Source organism: Chrysochloris asiatica, unplaced genomic scaffold (genome assembly GCF_000296735.1).
Source record: "Chrysochloris asiatica unplaced genomic scaffold, ChrAsi1.0 scaffold00056, whole genome shotgun sequence".
Taxonomy (NCBI): Eukaryota; Metazoa; Chordata; class Mammalia; order Afrosoricida; family Chrysochloridae; genus Chrysochloris; species Chrysochloris asiatica.
This window is the reverse complement of record NW_006408574.1, coordinates 4,033,561-4,056,528: the sequence shown is the minus strand read 5'-3', so window position 1 is coordinate 4,056,528 and position 22,968 is coordinate 4,033,561. Positions and strand designations below refer to the sequence as shown.

The following is a 22,968-nucleotide window of genomic DNA, read 5'->3' as shown; positions in this document are numbered from 1 at the left end:
GTGGCGTCATCCTGAGAAATTCTGCCGCCCGCGGGAGCTGACTTCTCTAAATAAACATCTTCCAAAATTCTTCCCCACTCACCTATTTTGTATCTTCTGAAACATCTGTCCGCCTTTGTTTTTAATAACAGTAATACCTAATGACCACGGTTGAGCACCCAGATACCAAAGTGCGCATGGTAAAGGCACAGTCCCCACTGAGGAACCATGGCTGTCAGCTCAGCCTGTGCCTCAGATCTGCCCTCACCCTGTGGTGGGCTGCAGTTAGCAAACATCTGTCCATGCTTGGACATGCGTCCCTTGCCACAGGTGGGCACAGAGTTGAGTAGGGTCCCCACTCTTTCTGACAGACCGTCCCCAGTGTCTGCGCCTCGGGTGAAGAGGTTTGAAGTGGGTCTCCCGACACACCTCATGGGGCTGTAGCAGGGAAGGGCCCTAGCCTGGAAACCCTGCCCCATCTGAGAAAGAGCGCCCCCTAGTGAGAACTCTTTAGTATGGTCCCACTTCCTCGATTTCAGACCTGCTTAGGAAGAAGCAGTCCTGGGCTGACGCGGTCAGATCAGCACTGCACTGCTGATTGAAAGGCCGCTGGTTCAAACCCATCATCTGCTCCTGGGAGACCCTATACAGGGTTGCTGAGTGGGAACTCGATGGCACTTTACAACACTTTGGGTACAGCGCCACAGGATATAAAGGATGAAGCGCTCAGGACCAGGGGTAATATCTTCATCCAGCCCAGGCCTCAATGAGCAAATGCACATACACATTTTTTTTTCCATCTTTTTATTATGAAAACAAAACAAATGCCCCAGGAGAAGGGTCCAGGTTACCAGAAACATCAAAGAGTACTTTCTACCATTTTTATTCTGTTGTGTTGAGGCCAGCATTGTAACAAACAAGCTAAAACTACTTACATTGGACTTATTGTCAGTAATTGACATTTACAGGAATATACTAGAAACGGCACTAAAAAGTCTTTAAGAAAAGTTACGGTAAAACTTGCATGCACATCATACAGAAAAGTAACATTTTAAATATCAAAACAAAACAAAACAAAAAAAGACGTTCTGGACGCATTTTGCCGGTGTTGAGGCGGCGGTGGGTGGGTGTTTCCCCCCGAGATGCGAGTGTTGTCAAACCACCAAAATGAAACGAAAATGACGTTATCTTACCGTCTGTAAGCACGACTGCCCTGCCTGAGGTGGGGTGTGTGTGTGTGTCACCCTCAGCCTCCAAGATTTCTCTAAAACCTCTTCCTACCCACGACCACCTGTGTTACCAAAGCATTCCTCTTCCCTTGCAGAATCCCCAAAGAGCAAAATCCCCTTAGGAACATCAAGGATGTTCTTAGAGGGAGGCAGTCTTCCCTACAGGGGGCATAGAATTGGCCGATGCCTGCTGTCCACTGTCACAGCTCTTAGGGGGATCCCCAAAAGTACTGAAATCAGCGTTGCAGTCTGGACAGCGAGCCCTAAAAAGTGATCACATCTGTCACTGCAGCTGCTCAGACATGACCTCACCCTCGGGAGCCTGCGTCCACGTGTCCTACTGGACGGACCCATCTCAGTGGCCCTGAAGGCGCCCTCGAGGAGCGCCCACCTCAGACCTCACTTCAGGGTCTGTCTGTCTGTCCCCAAATGTCACAGCCCATCAGGACCTGCCCTGGGGCCGGTCGATTCTCTCCTGAAAATGTCCTCAAAATCACAAAGTACCTTTGAAAGACAAGGGTAACTTTAACAAAAACAAACTGCAAAGTTTCAAACCCATTGATATTTTGGTTACCAACAAAACTTGATGAAAAAATTGTAACAAACTGGCTCCAACCTCAGCAGATGTCAGCATCCCCAACAGTAGGGAAAACAGTAATCTCTCTTCCACTTCCTCAAGGAGGGCTAGCTGCTTCGTTACGGGCTGCTGCTGGGGTCTGAATCCAACTGAGGGTTTAAACACCGAACCGTCTCAGGAGACTGGGCTGCAGAGGGAACGACCCACTGGCCATGTCCCTCTCCCGTGGGGAAACTGCTGCAGTCCTCATCTCTGTGCTGACTGGAAGAACTGTCTTCAGTAAAGGAATCTTACTGGGATGCCCAGAGACACTGGCACCCCTGAACTGAGGCCAGGCTGCAGGGGAGGCAGGGGCACCTTCCCTCTATTGCCTAGAAGGCTGTGCAGGTCATTTTTGGCCAACCCACAATGCCCAAGGCTGAGCCAGGCAGCTGGGGCGACCGGTCCCACCCACCAAGGCCACAGGGCCACCTTTGCACAAACCAAACAAAACATTCTGTTAAACTCTGTATATTAATATTATTATTATTTTACAATAGAAAGTTAAAAATCAAGACTTAGATTTACTATACATTTTTTTTCCCCTCTCAGATTACAAAGTTTATATTATATAACTGGGGCTCCCTAAATTGATTTCTTTGAAAATGGTCCTAAAGAGACCAGAAGTGAATACAAAAGAACTAAACAGACAAAAATTAAAAAAAATTAAAATAAAATAATCCGACAGTGCTGCAGCTGGAGGTTGTCTACGCCTGGTGCCAAGTCTCCGAACTCCGTGCTAAGAGAAGGACACAAGACAAACCGGAAGGCACCAGCCCGCAGAGCACGCACACGTGATAGAGCACCGACACGGGAACAAGAATTGTAGCACCTGAAGGTCAGAGAGCCCCCCTCAGCTTCATCTTCTCACCGCCCCTAAGGCCTGCACCTCCGCTACTTCTGACCTTGTAATGCGGGTCTTCTGCCGTTTTGTTTTTCTTTACTTTTCTTTTTTTTAAAAAAATGACCAATGGTGTTAATAAATAAAGTATTTATATATACATGAAAGTGGGAGAATGTTCCGGAGTGAGCAGCAGTGCTAACAAGATGGGGACTCACACTGGACTGGACGGTCGTAGAAAATTACTGAACCTTACAAAAAAAGAGTCTCCTTTTGTTTTTTAAAATCTTTTCTTCCTTTTTTTGTTTTTTTAAGTTGAGGTAAAAGTTTCAGTGTACGGAAACCTCCGCACTGAACCCGCCGCTGTGGGCTTCCCTCCCAGAAGCCCCCGATGTCACAGCAATGAGGGCGGTCATGCCCTCTGTGCTCCGGCCCCTCTCTCCTGTCCTGCCGGGTTCTCCCGCGCAGGCAGTGCCTGTCCTCGCCCCGCAGGAAGAGGTGACCACATCGGACACGGGGACTGGGGCCCACAACACCATCCACCTCCAGAGCGGTCGGCTCCCCGACAGAGAAGCATCTTGACCAAGGTCTTTCTGGAGCTACGGGCCAGCCTGGGCACAAGGAAGGGGACTTTGCAGAACCTTCCGGTCACACCTCACGTTAGCCTCTGCAGCTGTCGTCCCCCAGAGCAGGTCCCGTGACAAAGATGACCGACTGCAGGGCACAGGTCTTCTCAAAGTCTAGCGCACACACAACTGACCTTTGACCTAGGAAAGCAAAAACTGGAGGCGATCATAACACTGAATGAAAGGGCCTGCACGCCATGGGACAGAACACGTGTATTAACCAGAGGAGGGGCAGGGCCGAGCCTCGGGCTCCGCCTGGCTCAAGTCCCGCGTCTACTCCGAGTCGCTGCTGTCCGAGCTGGACCCGCTGGAACTGCTGCTACCGGACTCGGAGGAGCTGCTGCTGCTTAGCCGGGAACCACCTGAGGGTGCAGGGCCGCCTTTCTCTGCAGGAAATAAGGGGCATGTGAGACACACGCGCCCCACCTCGCCCACCAATGCTAGGGCAGCTCGGGTTCTTCCCCCTGGAGGACTGTCATCAGTACTACCAGCGTTTGTTGAAATGAACCAGTAAGGTCAATGAAACTTTCTAAATGTGCTGGAGATGGGAAAAGTACGGCCATTTTATCGGGATGACCATCACACGCGCTCCCGTCCCAGGGCCGAGGGGCGGTTACCACACGAATACTGGCAGCTGACACACACAGGACAGGGTGATGCATGGCATACACGCCCAGTTACACTGGCTCCTGCCAAGGGGGCAACCGGCCAGCTCGCTGCCAAGAGTCAGACCCCCGGCTCCAGGTCCTGCATGCCACCCCAGATCTTCTCCCAAGATCTTTTTTTGGGTACCATCCAGGGTGGTACTGTCACACCTGTCCCCAGGACAGGGGTCAGGAGCCTCACCTAAGGTGAGCCAGCCTGTTCAGAGGGCGAGCCACCATCACCCCTCCTTTCACCTTCCCCATGCCCACGCCCCGGGGCAGTGAGACGGGCGGACAGGCACCTTTCTTGGTCGGCTTTTTGTTGGTCAGCTGCCCACTGACGTCCTGCAACCGCTTTTCCAACTCCTTCTTCTTTTCCTGAGCCAGCTCCTCCTTCGACTTGGCTGCCTGCTTTTTGCCGCTGGTCGCTGTGAAGGGACAGACGGGCGCTGAGGTGGCAAGGGGGCAGGCAGGTAGATGAGCCACTCACGAGTTCGGCACCGGGCCCACGGTGGCCCCTGGGCTGTGGCCCGCTGGTCCTGACCCCAGCCTTGTCCCCTCAGGTCCATGACACCCTGTCTTCACATTTGATGTCCCCCAAGTTCCCAAAAATGAGTGGAAGGTGGCTGCCACCACACTTGCATTTAATGAGCCCTTGCTGGGAACCAACTTTTTCTTAGAACCCTGGGGTCAGACACAGCATCAGCACACTCAGGGTCATCCTCGTGGTACTTGATCACCCAGCTTCCAGCCTTAGCTCTACAGCTGGGCTCCCACAGCTGGGTGCCTGGCTTACCTGCAGAGGCCATAATGACTTACCGTGAGGCTAAGTATGCTGGAACTGCAGCCGGGTCGCACAGGTGGTCCACCAGGACAAGGCCGCTCACTCCCCATGCCCACCCACTGGCAGAGGACACCACAGCCCGTGGCCCCGGGACCGTCCTCCCTCCCTCTCCAGCACCTGCTGACCAATAAGGGCCCAATGGCCGGCAGGGTGAAGTCAGCAGCTGCCAGAGTCAGCCTGGGTCAGCCCGGGGTGGGGGGTGTACGGGTCTCTACCTCCAGTCCACTGCCCCTGGCTGACCATAAGGAGGTATATCCCAGGGCATGAGGAGGTGGAGGAGAAAGGAGGCATGCCTCGCTCTCAGAGGGCACCCCGTCGCTCACGTAAGTCAGAGGAGGGAGAGAGGAAGGCATAAGGAGCAGGGTGGGGGGCTCTGGACGCCGGCATGGCCCAGACAACTTACAGAAAGGTTTTCTTTGCTTTTTCTGTAAACAAGACTTGACGTATCTCTCCAGCTCCCGTAAAGTGGTGGGCTTCAGAGTCTCAAAGTCAATCTCGATCTCGTCCGGGTTGGAGTCCCTAAGCGAGGGCTCCCTGGACTGGATGATGTGCACCACGCGGCCCAGCTTCTCCCCCGGCAGCCGGTTGATGTCCAGGCTCAACTGACGTTTCTCATCATAGCTCATGGGCAGGCCCTCCTCCTCCTCCTCTGAGTCGTAAGAGGCACATGCCTGCTTGCCACCTTTCTTCGGCTGCCTGAGGCAGGAGACAGAGCCACTGGAGCTGCCCATGTGGAGCACCCCCACTCTACCTGCTCCTGTCCACTACCCCTGTCCACTGTCCACACAGAGTCCCCCACTCTGCCTGCTCCCGTCTACTACCCCTGTCCACTGTCCACACAGAGCCCCCCACTCTGCATGGCTCCCGTCCCCTACCCCTGTCCACTGTCCACAAAGAGCCCCCCACTCTGCCCGGCTTCTATCCCCCACCAGAGCTTAGCCCCCTGTCCACTGTCCACATAGAGTCCTCCACTCTGCCCACATGGAGTCCTCTGACCTCTCTGGCTCCTGTCCTCCACCAGAGCTGAGCCCTTTGTCTACTGAACACACGGAGTCCCCCACCCTCCCGGCTCCTGTCTTCCTAGGGGTAGACTCTTACCAAGGGCCCCACCCAAGGCAGACCCTCCCCACAGAAAGAAACGTCGGCTTTCTGTGGCAGACTCTGCTTTGGCACTCAGGACAGCTGCTGCTCTCAGCTGGGGCTTACGGTTGAGACCAGGCAATAACTGTAGCTACCAGCCTCTCAGACTCAACGGGTCAAAAACTGATCTCTGTATGGAGATCATCCCCAAAAAGTAGCAAAGGGGAACAGAGAAACAGAAAACAAAGGAAGTGGGAAAGCAAAATCCAACTGCACCTATCATCACAAAAAGGAGCTCTGGTAGCTTAGTGGTTACGAATCGGGCTGTGAACCACAAGGTCAGCAGTTCGAAACTACCAGCTGTTCCGCGGGAGAAAAAGGAGGCTTTCTGCTCCAGTAAAGATTTACAGCCTCGGAAACCCTGTACAGGGTCACTATGGGTCAGAACCGACTCCACGGTACTTAACAACAACAAACACACCAATGAAAAAGAAGACGGTCAAATTGGATTTAAAAAATTACACCAAACATAAACTGTCTATACACACTAATTAGCAGGAAGGGAGGGTCAGAGGGATAAAAACACAAGGCCCGGTTTGTACTGTCTGCATGAGCCTCTCTTTAACTACAATGAAAAGATGGAGGAAAATATCCCATGTAAATACTATGGCTGGCTTGACTGTAGACCAAACACACCAGAACAAGAAGATTCCCTGGAAAAACGAGCATTGTATAATAATAAAAAGTCCAGAAACTATCATAATCCTAAGCACGCATGCCTCTAAAACCAAACCTTCTTGATACCAGCCCGTGGAGCAAAAACTGACCCAAGTATCCCATGGCTAAACTTTCAGCCAGATGACAGTTTATTAAAAAGTACAAGTAAGAACCCCAGAGAGGTACGCACGCCTTAGAATCATCAAAAGGACACCGTTCGCCCAGAAACAAGTGCAGCAGGCAGGAAGGGGCAGGAAAGAAGGACGAATGAAAAAGACAAAGAAACCCAGGGTAGATGGGATGAGTCTGTGTTAGCGTGGGGACTTCAGTGCCTGTCACGAAACAAAACACGTATGAACTGTCAAATGGAAAACTCATTTTCTCTGTAAACTTTAACCCAAGTCAAAAGAAAAGGTTTAAAAAAACAAAACTAGAACCGAAGGGGCAACCAAAACAGCCCACAATTATAGCTGGAGAGTTAAAAAAAACTTTCTCTCCATAATTAACAAAACAAGTAAATCTGCGAAAATGTAGAAAAATCCTTACATTACCAGCAGATTGGCTGTGAGCGTCTAGGTTTTGTGTCTACTTGGCTAGGCCACGTGTCTCAGAGGCTTGGCAGCAAGAAGGCAGTAATCCTCCGTGGTGAGATCGAATATGATCATCCCACGATGCGATCTCACATGACCAGCCCTGAGCTGATGCAATTGTCCTGTGCGCTGCGAACCCCCACTTCTATGTGAATGAGGTCGGATGTAATCTACAGGATTACTTGTTTCTTGAGTCAATCTCTTCTGAGATACAAAAGGAAGAGAGAAGTGAGTAACAACACCCAGAAAGAAGAGCTGGAAGTGGGGTGCATCCTTTAGACTGGGGGTCCCTGCCCTGTAAAGCTCCCAGATCCCGGAAAAGACCGATGCTAAGACAAACGAGATCTCCAAGGAACACTGGGCCACACGCTGAAAGGGGACAAGGGCTTTTCTCCAGAGGTGGCATTGTGAATTCAAGCTTCTGCCTCCCAAATGTGAGAACATATTTCTGTTTGTTACAGCGGCACTAGAGACCCAAGACATTGACCTTGCAGACGGTTTTGTAATGTTTGGAGGTAAGATTTGTATTTTTCATTGACATTTATACACTATCCCACCAAACAGCAACAGAAAAACATTCTTTTCATGTGCATGTTTACCAAGACAGTTCACGTTTGGGTCATATAACAAACCTTACCAAATTAAAAACCTCTAAAATACCATACAAAGGGTGTCCCCTGACCCTACTGAAACCGAACTACAACTCAACTGCAAAATCTCAAACTATCTGTATGCTAAGCAACATACGTTTAAATAGCCCACGGTTTAAATTAGAAATCATATGGAAAATTAAAAAGTATTTTGCACTAAATGACTATGACAACATATGAAAATTTGTGAGATAAAGCTAATGCAGGGTCTAGAGGGAAATTCATAGCATTAAAAATGCTCATATTTGAAAACAAGGCCTCAAACCAATAATCTGAGAAACTAGAAAAAAAGAACAAGCACAAAGAAAATAGTAAAAAAGAAAAAAATTAAATTAAACCAGATGCTGGTTCTCTGAAAGGATCAATAAAATTGATAAATCTATAGCCAGATTTAACAAGAAAAAGATACAAAGTACTAATTGTTAAGTGCCGTCGAGTCAGTTCCGACCCATAGCGACCCTGTAAGGAGGTTTCCCAAGGAGCGGCTGATGAGCTTGATCCGCAGACCTCACGATTCAAATGGACCTTGAAGTCCAGCGCATTAACCCACAGCACCACACCAGGGCTCCAAAATACTAACATAAAGAATGAAAAAAGGGCACATCACTCTAGGCCCTACGGACATCCATTAAGAACAAGGGACCAGAATGAACAAATCCGTGCATGTAAATTCAAGACTTTGCATGAAATGGAGCAATGTTCCTGGAAAGACACAAACTACCAAAACTTACTCCAGAAGAAATTGGTAATGTAAACAGTCCTGCATCTGTTAAAATAATTGAATTCACAATCAGAAACATTCCAAAGAAGCAGACTCCATGCTCAGATGGTTCCACTAGTAAATTCTAGCAAACATTTAAAGTATCCATCAATTGTGTAATTCTTGTCAAGAAAATATTAGAGCAGGAATAAATTCTTCCAAACTCATTTTGAGGCCAGCATTATAATGAAATCCAAAACCAAGCAAAGACAGCACCGACACACCTTCGAGATACTGTGGGCTCAGTTCCAGACCACTGCAACGAAGCAAATCATATTCACTCTGGTTTTCCAGAGCACACACAGTAAAGTCATGCTTCCGCTATTCTGCAGTCTACTGAAATGTGCAACAGAGCTGTAGGAAATTCTCCAAAACATTGTGACCAAAATGTGATAGAGGCACTCAGTGAGCACATGCTATTGGAAAATGGCAGCACAGAGGTGCTTAATGCAGAGTTGCCACAAACTTTCAACTTGTAGGCAATGCAGTGACAGCTGCCTGGCCCAGTAATGGGAAACACAGTACACTGAGGTGCGCCTGGACAAGAAAAACTGATCTCTGCAACCCTACAGAAAGGAGGGAGGGAGAGAGAAGGAAGCAGCCGTAAAACAATGACCACAAGCCCCCTGTGCGTTCCATCTGGATTAATGGAATCAATGCTCAATTTGCTGCCTAGACCAAACCCAGGACTCCACCTGTCCGCCCTGCTCCAGGCCCCCACCCGCCACACTTCCAAGCACTGTTTCCCGAATAGTCCTCAGAATAATCCACTTCTACCTCGACTGCCCCAGCAACTTTTGTCTGTTTCAAGCACCAGAACCCCTAAAGGGTTCGTCCGGTCCTTCCATTCCTGCCTGTCACCAATCCAAGTTCCACAACAGCCAGGACCAGGCCCCTACTCTCCTTAACCTCTGTATGATGAGCGCCTTCATTTGCCCTCAGAATGAAACCTAAGCACCTTGGTGCAGCCTGGCCAGCCCCCTTCTCCACTTGGTCTCCAGCTCTCCGTGGGCAGCACATTGTCCTGGCTGCTTCGGCACCTCTTCTGGAAAGCTGTCCTTGCACGTCGCCCAGGAGAGGCGCCCTAGCTCTGTGGCCACGACACCCCTCTCACTTGAGAGTTCCCGCGTGTCTGCAGGCATTTCTCAGGCCAATGCCTGACACACAAGGGTACATGGCCCACTCATCATTTAAAGACAGGGTGCCCGATCAGTGCCAAAACACCTGACCCTCTGTGTCTACTGGATGAGCCAGAGGCAAGGGCCTAGAGGCCAAGCAACATCCACAATAAAACGCCCTGGCCCCTATCAGGAAAATGCCCCATTGGTTGCTCTGGTGCTCCTGACCTAGACCAGCCTCCACCAAGAGTCCCCAACCTCCCAGGAGAGATGTAACTTGGTCCTCATGGTGGCCTGCACAGGGTGGCCTAGCCTCACCCTGTTCTTAAGGAGAATCAGCCCTGTCTCCATGTCCTCCCTGGAGGGCAGACTCAGGACCCACAGCCCAGTCTGAGAGGCCAGACTCCAGCACGTGTACCATTATGAGAGTGCACGCGCTGGGCTTCGCGGCCAGCTGCCCGGCTCTCGGGGGGCCCACCTGTTGGCTGTAGTTGTACTGTTGGCTTTCTTGACAGGAGCCTTCTTCTGCTGGGCCTGCTTGGCAGGTGGAGCCACCCTGGCCTTCTTCTCGTCCTCAGATTTTGTCTTGTGCTTCTCCTTGTCCTTGTCCTTGTCCTTGTCCTTCTTCTTCTTGTCCTTGTCCTTCTTCTCTTTCTTTTTCTTTGGTTTGTTCACTGGGGCCTGAGACAGGGCGGCCAGCTGCTCATGCACGGCCTTCAGCTGGAAGAGAGCAACACATCCCCGGACAGCTAAGTGGACATCCTGCGGCTCTGAGCAGCTTGCACTGCTGGCCTGCCTCAGGGTTGCAGATCCGGGGTTACGGGGCCAAGAAAGCATTTGGGTCATGCCCCACGTGAGGCTGCTGGGCTGTCCTTAACCCACTCAGCCTGAACTGCTAGCCCAGCTATGCTGCTGACCATCGGCCAGCTTCTGCCCCCCGAGATCAGGCTGATGACTACTTAGCACAGGGCAGGTGACCCCATCTGTCCACAATAGACAGGATCTACAGTTTTCTCCGTAGGATAAGCACTGGACTGCGAATCACAAGGTCCATGGTTCAAGCCTACCAGTCGCTCCGTGGAAGAAAAAGGAGGCCATCTGCTTCCACAGAGATTTACAGCCTCGGACACCCTACACAGGGTCACTATGAGTTGGAACCAACTCGACAGCATCTAACAACAACAGTCTCGTTATCAATAACTACACTTACACAGGGGTCCTCGGGGGGCTGGGCACCCACACCATGGCAGTCTCTAGTAGCCACCTGGGGAGCCCCCTGGATAGTCCACGGCAGGCATGCAGGAGGGACAATGCTCAGTACCAGCAGCTGATGTGTGCTGAGCGCCCACGTGTGAATGACCAGCATGAAGGCTCTGCATTTCCTCCTCCAGAGCCAGTCGCCAGCCAGAGGAGGAGTCAGGCAGTAAGAGAGACAACAGTCCCAACGTCCAGGCCCCTGTGGCCACACAGCTGGCAGGTGGGAGGGCCGAGTCCAGACCCCCCAGTTTGTCCTCATCGTAGTGACCCTGGAGCCTGCCCTCTGACCTGGGGCTCCTTCCTCCTGACCAACAGTTGTGACACGGTCTGGGAACGGAGGCCCGCTAACTACCTGGTGCTTTCTGTGTCTCTCAGCATGGCTCAGAGACAATTTCTGTCCCATCTGCAAACGAGGAAAGTGAGGCAGAGACAGGCTAGCTGCTAGGTGGCTCTGGGGGTCCCCGAAAGCTTTCCAAACCTTTCTCCCCAGAAGCAGGAAAGCCACCACCTGTACCCTGGCTCTCGGGACGCTGTGCTGCGTTGTGCATTTACCATCCATCTGTCCCAGGTCTGTAAGTCACGGTGGGCCAAGACCCTCCCCAGGGTCCCCTCCCCTTTCCCGCCATGCATTTCTGTGACGAACACCATAGCTTCTAGCTAGCCCAAGGCTGTGAAACAGGAAGATGAACGGGCTGATCTGGGATTGGGTGGCTGGGGGGTACAGGGGGACTGGAGGCCAGACCCTCAACCTCCTGCTGGTGACACTGGTCCCACCTGTTCCTGCAGCTCAGCCAGCCTGGTGGCCCGCTCCTCCTCCGAATCCGAGCTGCCCGAGTCCGATGAGCTATCCTCGCTGCTGCGGCTGCTCTCCGCGCCCTTGCTCACAACCGGGGCTGCAGGTACTGGTGGCGCGGGGGCCTCCACTGGCTCATCTGGCATCTTGGCAAACCTCATCTCGAACACGTCCTGCAGAGGGACAGGGGCCACCTGAGGTCCTGCTTGCCCACGGAGTGCCTCATCATCCCAGGCCCGCCTTGGAGTGGCACCAGTGGGTTCTCCCAAATCAGGAGACGGGGCGGGGTACTTCTGGCTGCCGGCGAGCCTCTGCCAGGCTCCCACTCACTCCCAGGCATCTCCGAGCCTACCACAGGCAGGGCGGGGGACACAGGACCTCGGCCATCAAGGAACCTCAAACCCATCCTTTACTGAGCTCCTGCCTAGTGGCAGACCCACGCTCCACAGCGCCCCCTACTGTCTTGCAGCTTCGTTCTCTATGGGCTCCATGTGAAACTGGTGAGAATGCAGACCACACTGCAGTCCCCACCTGCTCTGGTTGTTAAGTGCACGGTGAGTCAGTTCTGACTCATGGCAACGTCAGATAGAGTTTTCAAGTGAGCCTGAACCACTGACCTGGCAGTCCAGCACACTGAGCGGTAGTGCCACACCTCGATTTCCACTTGGCTTTATTGCGCTGTGTATTTATTGGAAGGCTGTGGCAAGCCTGCACCAAGAACGCCCATTGGCACCATTTTGCTTCCAGCAGTTTGTGCTCACTTGGGGTCTCTGCATCCCACTTTGGTCCTTTCCACAGGACTTCAAGCTTTACCATAAGGCCAATGCACGATGACAGTCTAGTGTCAATGTGACTTTTATAGGCACCGGGATGAACACCCGTGCTCAGACCCACTTCACTGTGGTGCTCTGGAACCCAACTGCTGTAGCTCCAAGGTCTCCCTGCCCTGCAGGACCCGACTTGTTCTGGGCTATGTCCCAAAGTTAAGTGCTTTCATAACCGGCTTTGAAAAGTTCATCGCCAGTTCTTACGGGGCCAGGACTCAGGCCCCTGGCCTGTCCTTTAGGGGACGTCCCTGTCCAGGCAGTAAGACAAGCTGTCTGAGGGAGTAACACACACGGTGCCACCCCATGGCTGGGCTCCCACACCACAGCCCCATACAGCACTAATTCCTTCACAGCCATCGATCGTGAGCATGAGCCCACCTCTCTGGCCGCTTCCTGACCACCTCCTCTCCTGTTGAGGAGCAGAACAGAGCTGCTAGCCATGCCCACTTCAATGCCAACACTGCTGAGTAGGGGCACCCAGGGCAGGACACACTGTGAGCACCACCTCTACTAAACCGGGCCCAGTGGCCACCCCGGACCGCGCTCCTGGACGTGATACCAGCAGCCCCGAGGGGTGGCACAGAGGAGCTGGGCCTGGGAACATGCCTTTGCAGATCCTGCCCACAGGAGGGGCTCAGAGAGGCGCCAGTGGCCTGAAGGTCACCCCCACTTCCTGTCCCCTTTGGGCATGGAGGGTACCAGGAGTTGCTTGACGGGGTTTTCAAAGGGCTTCTGAGGAAGGAACCTAAAAACAGGCCACCACGATGACTCCCACTCAGAACACCTCTCGAGGACATGGCAGAACCGTGCCACAGGGTTCCAGGCTGTCCTTGAAGGGTCCAAACCTAACCCACTGCACTCCCAGGATGGTTTACAGACCCCATAGGCAGCATCCTATGAAGAGGATGCCCGCCGTTGGTTTCTGCTGAAGGCCTTCAGTCCCGTGACACTCCCTCCGGGCAATGGCGTAACAAGCCATCTATGAATGCAGACGGCTTGCAGGGTCGAAGACAAAAGAGGGCACGCAGCTTGGCAGGTCAAGCTGGACAGCAGTATGTGTGCAGCACCCAGAAAGGCAGAAAAGCTCATGGCTTCCGGTCACCTCACAGAGCACTCACCCGAGCCCAGAGAGACCCCCAACCAGGAGGTGGCAAGAAGCTGGTCACGGGGCCGCGAGGGCAGACACAGGCTGCTGGAAGCTACGGACCCCCAAGAGTGCTGGTCGGCAAGCACAGGTTCCTCTCGGTGCCAGAGGTGGCCCTGGTCACCCTGCATCCCTGGCACCCAGCGTGGAGCCCGGCAGGCACCTGGCCTGAGTCCCTCCCACCCCACGGAGGCCTCTGCTGACAGTTACCTGCAGCTTCCGGGCCATGGCCACCACCTCATGGTCCGGGGGGTTGTATTTGTAACAATTGGAGAACATTAACCGGATGTCAGCTGCGAAGCCCTGTGCATCTGGATACTCGCGGCTGTCCATCTTCTTCTGTAAACACATAAGCAAAAGCAGTGAGGACCGGGGTCTGCTCTGCCTGGCTGGGTACGTAATCCTCCAGGCCACCGCTATGCGGGTGACGGCTGCAGACCAGGGATGCAGGTGAGGATGGGCGCTGGGGACCCTGGGGAGGGACAAGCACAGTAAACCAGTGCTGGGAACCGAGGCACGGGGCTCCCCCAGCCCCACGCTGAGGCTGATCCACACAGGGGCCTCTGATGCCAGGGGCCTCGGGAAGGAACTGCAGGTGAACACCAGTCACAAAAAACAGTGAAGTGCTCAACTACCAGCCGAAAGGTTGGCAGCTAAAACCCACTCAGAGAACCTAACGGATCTAAACTCAGTGCCACTAAGTCGGTTCCCACTCGTAGTTCCAACAGCTTTCCAGACGGTAAACCTTTACAGGAGAGGCTGGTGCGACCTTGGGACCACTGCACCACAGGGCTCCTGCCTCACAAGGAAGGTCTGGCAAAGCACCTGAAGCATTAACAGCCTTGAAGCCTCACTGCGCAGTTTCGCCGTGCCACACATGCTCACTGGACCACAACAGACGCCAACACAATACCGCCACCAGCCTGCATCCCACACCATGGCCCAGGGTCCCAGCTGCCTTTGGAAGAGATGGCTCCCAACTTCCTTGGGGTGGAGAGGGGTCCTGTGTACAAACCACCTCAGACACCACCTGTGTCTCACACACAGAGAACCCCATCAGGTCTGGAGCTAGACTCCCCCCTGGGGGTCAATTTACAGCCAGACAACAGACAGGTCTATGAGGTCACACCATGGAGGCATGAGTCCCCAGAACCATCAGCCATAAGATCAAAAGTGAGGCAGGGACCCAAGGAGGACGTTCAGAGGGTTAGGAAAGGAGGCGGATGAGAGACAGGAGACCCAGGGAGGAAGTGGACTCAGTGATGGTTCACTGTGGGAAGACGGAAGTCGGTGACGAAACCAGGAGTGTGAACAGCTGAGTGGGAAAGTCATCTGCTGTGGAGCCCTTCACCCAACTCACGATAGTTTGAGAAAAGAAAAGATAAAGAACTGTGGCATTCAGCTTCCAGGGGGTGGCACCTGGCAGCACCCCCAAGGGTCTCCCTGACGAGATTGTGCCACCACCGAGAAGTGTACCCTCTGTCTTCTCAGACTGGGAGAAGCCCAGAGAGCATGAGGAGCCCGCTCAGCCACACAGCGCCGTGCGGAGGAGCTCCTGGGAACTGCACCTCTGTGCCCAGCTTGAGCCCTGGCTCTGCTAGGACGCAGGGTCTGTAGACACACAGCTGTGGGGAGACCCTAGCATGGGGACTGGGAGGCTGAGTGCCCTCAGTGGAGAGGCAGTGGGGAACACCAGGCTGAGGTGACAGCTGAGCAGGGGGTCAGAGGCCCATCCCTGCAGCTAGCCCCAACTCCACCCACATCCCAGGTCTAAAGGGAGCAAGCTGGCCAACCTTGGGGTAGAGTGTTGTAAAGGCACAAGATCCCCACAATGCTCACTGCCGCTGGGTGGTTTCCCACTCATGCTGACCCTGTTGGACACAGGAAAATTGGCCCTCAAAATTTCCAAGGCTCTAAATCTTTATTGGCACAGACTGCCTCATCCTTCTCCCACGCTATGGCTGAACATCTGAACCTGTTGGTTAGCAGCTGAAAGCTTTAACCACGGCACCAGCAAGGCTCCTGATACAGCTTCCCCACATTGAGCTAATTCCAGCTCAGAGACCTTGAGGGACAGCAGAACTGCCCACAGGAGCAGACCGCCAAGGCATGTCTGGTGGTTTAGAACTGCTAACCTTCTGGTTAGCACCGGTGTGCTTCAACCAGTGTGCTACCAAGGGTCCAAACGGTTTTCAAACCTAGCCAACTGCCATTGAGTTAATTCCGAGTCCTAACCCAACACAGGGTTTCCGAGGCTGCATATACTTAGGGGGCAGAAAGGCTCATTTTGCGCTCAAGCAGTGGCTGGTGGGTTTGAGCCACCTACCTTGTGGTCAGCACTCCTAAAGTGCCACCAGGAATTCCTTATTAGTCCATAGGAAAACAAAGGCCAAGCTCACAGTCATCGTGTCAATTCTGACTCAGAGACCGGTTAGGACAGAGTGGAACTGCCCCCCAGGATTTCCAAGGCTGACAGCTTTCCGGGAGCAGACTGCTGGACTCTGTCCTGTAGGGCTTGTGGTCAGGTCCAGTTAGTTAGGACTCATAGCAACTCTGAACTGGTTTCTGAGGAGAGGCTGGTGGGTTTGAACTGCCGACCTTGCGGTTAGCAGGCCAGTGCTGATCCTATAGACCCACAATTTCCTGTGGACAGCTGGATGGGAAGACTGACAGTGAAAATGAGCTCGCCGGTGCCAGTGGACAGGACCACCTCCTCAGAGCCCTGCCCCCCAGCACAGGAAGCAGAAGAGAGGGAGCCCGAGCAGGCTGGGAGGTCAGCACGCACCTTGACGGTGCTGAGATCCATGGGGTGCTTGATGATGTCATGGTAGTCATGTAGCTCCAGGGCCTCGGCGTCCACGGGCTTGTAGAAGGGCCAGGCGTAGGCCGCATGCTTCTTGGACAGCATCTCCTTGAGGACGTTGTCACAGTACCGCAGGTGCTCAGACAGCTTGCCCTTCTTGCCCGCATGCTGCGGCACCTCGCCGTCCTCCAGGTCCTTCCTGGGGGGCTTGATGGGGCGGCCCCCGCTCTCCCGCCGCGCCACCACCTTGGCCTGCTTGGGGTCCGACAGCGGCGGGGGTGACTCGCCCCGGCCCGCAGTGATGGCTGACGTGGTGGGTGTGGTGGTATCAGCTTTCCGCTTCACGCCCTTTTTCTGCGACAGTGAGATGGCCAGTGAGGGTGCGGTGTGGGGGTGCCTAGCCCCTCCTGTCAGGCCCCGAGCCAAGCGCTGGACATGCACGGCCACGCTCCCTCCACCCACGAGAATGCCAAGGCTTGGGGGAGTCCCGGCACGGGCCCAAGGTCACACAGCTGGTCGTGGGTGGGGCTTGTCACCCCCCTCCCACCCCAGGTCTCCAGAGCTCAGTGAGACTGAGGTGGCATGGTGGTCATGTTGTCACCAAGCAGGACTTAACTCAGAGACAGTAGGTAGGGGATGACGTCCTGTTCAAGGTGCCTGCGCAGTCCCAGGTCAGGGCACCCCAGCTGGAGTGTCAGTGACAAAGCGGGGACAGAGGGCAGGGGAGCCCAATGGGCAGGGCAGAAGGGGGGCTCTCTCTAAGCAGGGGCCATGGGATGACAGACAAGACGCTGCCTGTGTGTGTGACAGTGAGCTCTATATGAGGCCCCCAGCAGGGACACCCCAGAGCACAGCAGCCCAGGACTCAGGTGTTCCTAAGAGCAAGGTTTCTCCCCTTCTTGGCTGAGGCAGACAGAGGAGCAAACAAGAGCCCAGTGCCCTCAGCATGGCTGCAACCTGTGGTCTCTAGGTGCCCTCAGGCTGGCGCGGCCACAAGCTGGCTCCCCACAAACACTCCACGTGCGCCTGGGGTGCCCAGTGCCAAACGCGCCTATGGTGGCCTGGTCTGCAGGCCCCTCCTACTGAGGTGGACCGCATGTGCTCCAGAGGGGCCGGCAGTGAAGGCCCCAAAGGCGGGAAGCACCGCAGTGACCGCTTTACCTGGGGGGCAGCCACTTAACCCTCTGGGAGCCCGCTGCCTCATCTGTGAGATGGGGGGCACTGTCTGCCTCAGAGGGGTGCTGTGGGGTTAAATTAAAGAGGATAACATAGGTAAGTACAGGCCCGGAGTGGGCCCAGGTGGAAGACAAGACAATCCCTGTCAGCTCCAAACCTCAAGGGGACCCCCGCTCAGGGGAAGAGTGTGGGAGGGGTGGTTCTGGCCTGGGGGACATTCCCACCTCACTTCTCCCTCAAGCCTCCCAGCTGTGTGACCTTGAATTCCCTCAGGTTTGGCCCAAACAGTGCCCCGAGCCTGGCGAGTGGTCAGCATTCACAAGGAGGCAGCAGGCTCACCTTGACGACGGGGGGCGTGGGGGGTACCACGGGGATGATGGGAGTGGCAGGAGGCGGTGGTGCGGCGGCCGGGGGCACGGGGACAGATGTAACATTCGCGGTTATGGTTGGCACAGGGGTGGCAGCAATGACGGGCGTCTGGGAGACCGAAGGGGGGACACTCTGGAAAGGGGTCGCTGGGGACACCGAGGACACGGCCACCACTTGCTGCGTCCCTTGTAAAGTAAAAGGAGAGATTAAGCGGGCAGCTCCCCGGCAAGGGCCTCCAGCTATCTCAGGGGACCAGCACCAGCACGGCTGAAGGACAACCAGGCAGGTGGCAGAGCTCCATCAATGGGGTGGCAGGCCAGGTGCGGCCAGCACAGGCCACTACCCACGCCAGCAGGGAGCAAGCAGAGCCCACACGGACGCCACACCTCTCAGACAGCACTCCAACATGGTGACATCAGCCCACTGCACAGCTGGCCACTCAGGGCTAGGGCTGTGCCCGAGGGCCCCTCAACAGCCAGCAAAGGGTCTGAGCCCAAAGGCAGCCACCCACCCCTGCCGCTGCCCACCTCCCAACCCACTATCCACCCTGCCCCTCACTGTACTCTGGACCTGCCCACAAACACACGCTAGGTCTCCCCTCACCTGTATGTTTCCCTCTTATCTGTAAGCTGGGACCCACTCATCTGCACTCTGGGTACCCTATCATATATATACATGTATATATGTATACATATATTCTGGGTCTCCCCTCAACTGTACTGAGATTCCCCTTACCTGTACACCGGGACCCCCTCACCTGTACTCTGGGCCACGGCAGTCGGCTTACGGCCTTTGCCCTTCGGAGCGGGGGGCAATAATTCAACTTCCTCTTGGGGCATCTGAGCCACTTTCTGCAGGAAAATCTTCTCTAAGGCTTGAGCCATAAGCACTATGTCATCTGTGGGCTGGGGACAGAGAGGACCAGTGTCACATGTCGGGGAGGGCTCTGCACATATGTCAAAGGCCCTGTCAGGTCGAGCTCAAGAGAACCTTTCTGTAAAATCTGGTTAGCGATCTCCAGGGCAGGAATCGGGGTAGAGTGGAGAATCTCACAGGAACCCAGAAAAGCCCAAAGAATGACAAACACCCTCCACCCCCTTAACAGCTCATCTTCCTGGTGACCCCGTCACCACCATTCCACAGGCTCACAGCCATGGCTCGGGTCGGGAGACCTCTTTGCTTCCCCAACTGATACTTGTCACTCAGAGCTGTTCTACAGACGGTTTTCCCCTGGGCTCAAAATGTCCTGTCATACTGGTCAACTCTTTCATGACCCAGGGGACACAGAGTGCCCCCACCTACATGTCCGGCCTTGGAGGTCTAGTGGGAAGCTGCTATCCCACTTTTAGCACATGCTGACATCTGGTGGGGGCTTGTACAGCTGAGCGAATCTGAAGAAGCCCTCAGGACACGGGCCAGAACCAATTCCACGGCGCTGAACAACAAACTATGAAAATCTCCCTTGTCTCTGTGGGGAGTGTGGCTGGACTGTACATGTGAAAATAGCTGAACTGGCAGATGTTTTGTTCTATATAATATGTAACAAATTTACAGCTACAATATAATAATAGATACGTACACATATATACGTAAACGTTGTTAGGTGCCACAAGTGGGTTCTGACTCACAGTGACCTGTATAGAGTTTCCAAGGCTTTAAATCTTCAAAGGAGCTGAAAGCCTTATCTTTCTCCCAAGGAGTGGCTGCATGGAGAGCCCAAATCACGGACCTTGTGGATTGCAGATCAGTGCTTATTGTATGAAGCTCCCCTACTCCTCTCTCTCTATATATATATACATGTATATGTACATATACATACATGTATGTATACACACATACACACACGTTACTGTTGTTAAGTGCCATCGAGTCGGATCCAGTTCAGAGTGGCCCTATTCAGGAGCAGCTGGTGGGTTTGGCTCACTGACCTTTAGGTTAACTATCCAGTGCCTTATCCCACAGCACCACACCAGGAGTCTATATGGTGGTGGTTGGTTATGTGCCATGGAGTTGGTTCCCACTCATAGTGACCCTGAACAGGGTTTCCGAGGCTGTAAATCTTTATGGGAGCAGAGAGCTGTGGAATGGCTAGAAGCTTTGAACTGCTGACCTTGAGGTTAGCAGCCCGACTCAACCACTACGCTACCAGAGCTCCTAGGAATATATATATAAACACACACACACACACACAAACACGTTGTAATGTGTATAGTAACCCTTTATAGTGTTTCCAAAGATTGACTGGTGAGTTTGAACTGCTGACCTTGCAGTTACTAGCCCAGTTTCCATCCATCCATCCATCTATGGATGGTGGTGGCTGTGTGCCGTGGAGTCGGTTCTGACTCATAGCGACCCTGTACAGGGTTTCCGAGGCTGTAAATCTTTACGGGAGCAGACCGCCTCATCTTTCTCCCACAGAACAGCTGGTAGTTTCAAAGTGCTGACCTTGAGGTTCACAGCCCGATTCGTAAACACTACGTTACCACAGCTCCTTATCTATAGATATACAGATATAAACTTTGATTTTACTTTTTGCAAAATAAAATCCCTGGCCTTAAGATGCAAAGGAGTCTCCCTCCCAGGATTAACTTCAGTAAAAAACTGTCCCCATGTGAGCCAACAATGCTTCTGCCTGGATTATCTGGAGTGGGTGGGCTGTGAGACTTGATGCTTTGTATGTTTGGGAGACCCTTGGTTCTGCAAGGTAACGAGGCCCAGAATAAGCAGAGCTGAAGGCTGTCTTGGCTCTAAGAGGGAGGGAGAGGCTCCTTCAGTCCTCTGCACTGTGGAGCCCCGGTTTCTGCACTAGAAAAGAAATGTGAAGAGAGCAAACAGTGAGCTGCAAAGGGGGGAAGAAATGTCTCCCCCATTTCAAAATGCTTTCCATGATTGAAAGCACATGGTTTCAACAGGAAATTCAGGGCAGAAGGCCATTCAGTCTTGAAAAGACAGACCTCCTACCACTGGGCACTTAGGGGGCCTACTTTTGCGCATCCAGGACCTTCTGTTGATTTCTTTGGGCTTTCTATAAGGAGTGGTTCAAGGGGAGACATGTTTCACAGCTTTTGACAAACACAAACTCCCCCTGAAAGGTTGTTCCAATTCCACATGGACCAGCAGGAGAGGTGGGGGTTGTTCTGGGGGGTCATAGGGGTCACTCTGACTCCTAACAGCTCCAGGGGACAGGGCAGAGCCGACGGAGGGTTTGCTAGGCTGTGATCTTTACAGGAGCAGATTACCAGAACTTTCTCCAGCAGAGCCACTGGTGGGTTCAAACCACTAACTGTTGAGTTAGCGGCTGAGTGCTTCACTGTGGTGCTACCAGCGCTCCTTGGAAACGCAGCCACTCGTGTGTGTGTGTGTGTGTGTGTGTGTGTGTGTGTGTGTGTGTGTGGTTTCATGGAAAGCAGTGAAAACATTCTTGAGATGAATGGTGCTGGGACTCGGGAAGGGCCTAAGCATGAGGGGACAGTCAACGTCTATCCAGGTAGCCCCACACCCACTATGCCACCACCCGACGCCCCAAACGTCAGCCGTAAGCACCCTAAATCAAGTGAATCAAGCATATCTGGGCGTCAGCACACGCCGCTCTTACCTTGTTATAAATATAACAATTTGTAAACATGGTGTTGAAGTCCTGCATGCACTCGCTGGCACTCCAGTAATAATTATTCTCTAGCCTCTTCTTAATAGTTCCCATATCCATTGGGTTTTTAATTATTTTGTGATAATCCTAGGGAAGAGGGTTTGGAGGCGTTACCGAGGCACTTGTGGCAGCAATGGGGGGGGAGGGGGCACGGGTTGGGTTGGGTCTGCTCACAGGTAGTGTGTGGTCTGGGGCCAGCGTCCTGCTACTGCCAGAGATTCCAAAATGCTTTTGAGGCCCTATTGCTCACACAGGGCAGGCTGGGCCCAGGGCTCCCCTCTGTACCCCAAACTCCCCCAGTGCCTTTGAGTCAATTCCCACTCAGCGATCCTGTCTCGGGTTTCGGAGATTCTAAGCCTTCATGGGAGCAGACAGCCTTATCGTTCTCCCAGGGAGCAGCTGGTGGGTTTAAACCGCTGACCCTGTGGGGCTCTTCACCATACCCCAGAGTTTCTGGAGTTGCGAACACACAGAGAAAATGAACAAACAGACCCTCGCTGGGTGTGACTGTTCCCACACTGCCCATCTAATACACAGGTCACTTGGCAGCGGCACGCCTGGAACCAAGGCCCGAGCCTCTGGGTGCAAGCCGGCCCCTCCTCCGGTCCTATGTAACCGCTGCCCTCTGGCTAGCTGGGTGATGGGTGGCGCTGGCCAGAGGCCCTTACTCACAGGCAGGTTGAGCTTGATGGCATCCACAGGCTGGTAGAAGGGCCAGGCGAACTGGTGTTTCCACAGTGTCTTCACCACCACGTTCTGCATGTATTGCAGCTGGTTGGTCTTACGGCCCGGCTTGCTGGGGTTGGAGACCTCCGGCGGGGGCGGGTTCACGGGGCCCGGGGCCACCGGGATGCCCGCGGAGGCGACCGTTGTCGGTGTGGTGGTTGTGGACATCCTGAGCCGCGTGCTCACTTCCCGTCACAGCCGCGGCCCACAGACGCCTGTGCTCCCTCTAGGCTCCCCGAGGCGGCTGGGCATCCCATCTCCGGGCTCCACCGGGCAACGGCTACAGGGAGGAAACAGAGCCGTCAGCCCTCTGCACCCAGCCACCCTGCCCAGAGCCACGTGGCCCATCCAGGTATGTGGGTCAGAAAGAGGGCCAAGTCAGCCCTCACCTGTGGCCTGCTCACACGGGGTCAGGGGAGATTCTCCAACACATGGCCCGGCCCCCTCGGTTCACCCACCCAGCAACCACTTGCTGGCTGGCAGCCGACTGGCACAATGGCCCGCCCGCCACTATTCTCTGTTTTCCGCCCAGG

General features: G+C 54.0%; 1 protein-coding gene across 1 annotated transcript; it reads right to left on the bottom strand.

Moving 5' to 3' along the window:
• Positions 1 to 3,564: 3,564 nt before the first annotated feature.
• Positions 3,565 to 22,715, bottom strand: BRD3 (bromodomain containing 3). The gene is made up of 11 exons (XM_006863712.1): positions 22,382 to 22,715; positions 21,659 to 21,796; positions 18,821 to 18,968; positions 18,034 to 18,248; positions 16,501 to 16,872; positions 13,926 to 14,054; positions 11,726 to 11,917; positions 10,173 to 10,414; positions 5,183 to 5,475; positions 4,238 to 4,363; positions 3,565 to 3,677 (listed from the first exon to the last, which is right to left on the bottom strand). Exons 1-11 carry the CDS (start codon positions 22,601 to 22,603, stop codon positions 3,565 to 3,567), a joined length of 2,190 nt encoding a protein of 729 aa, XP_006863774.1. The 5' UTR covers positions 22,604 to 22,715.
• Positions 22,716 to 22,968: the final 253 nt, after the last annotated feature.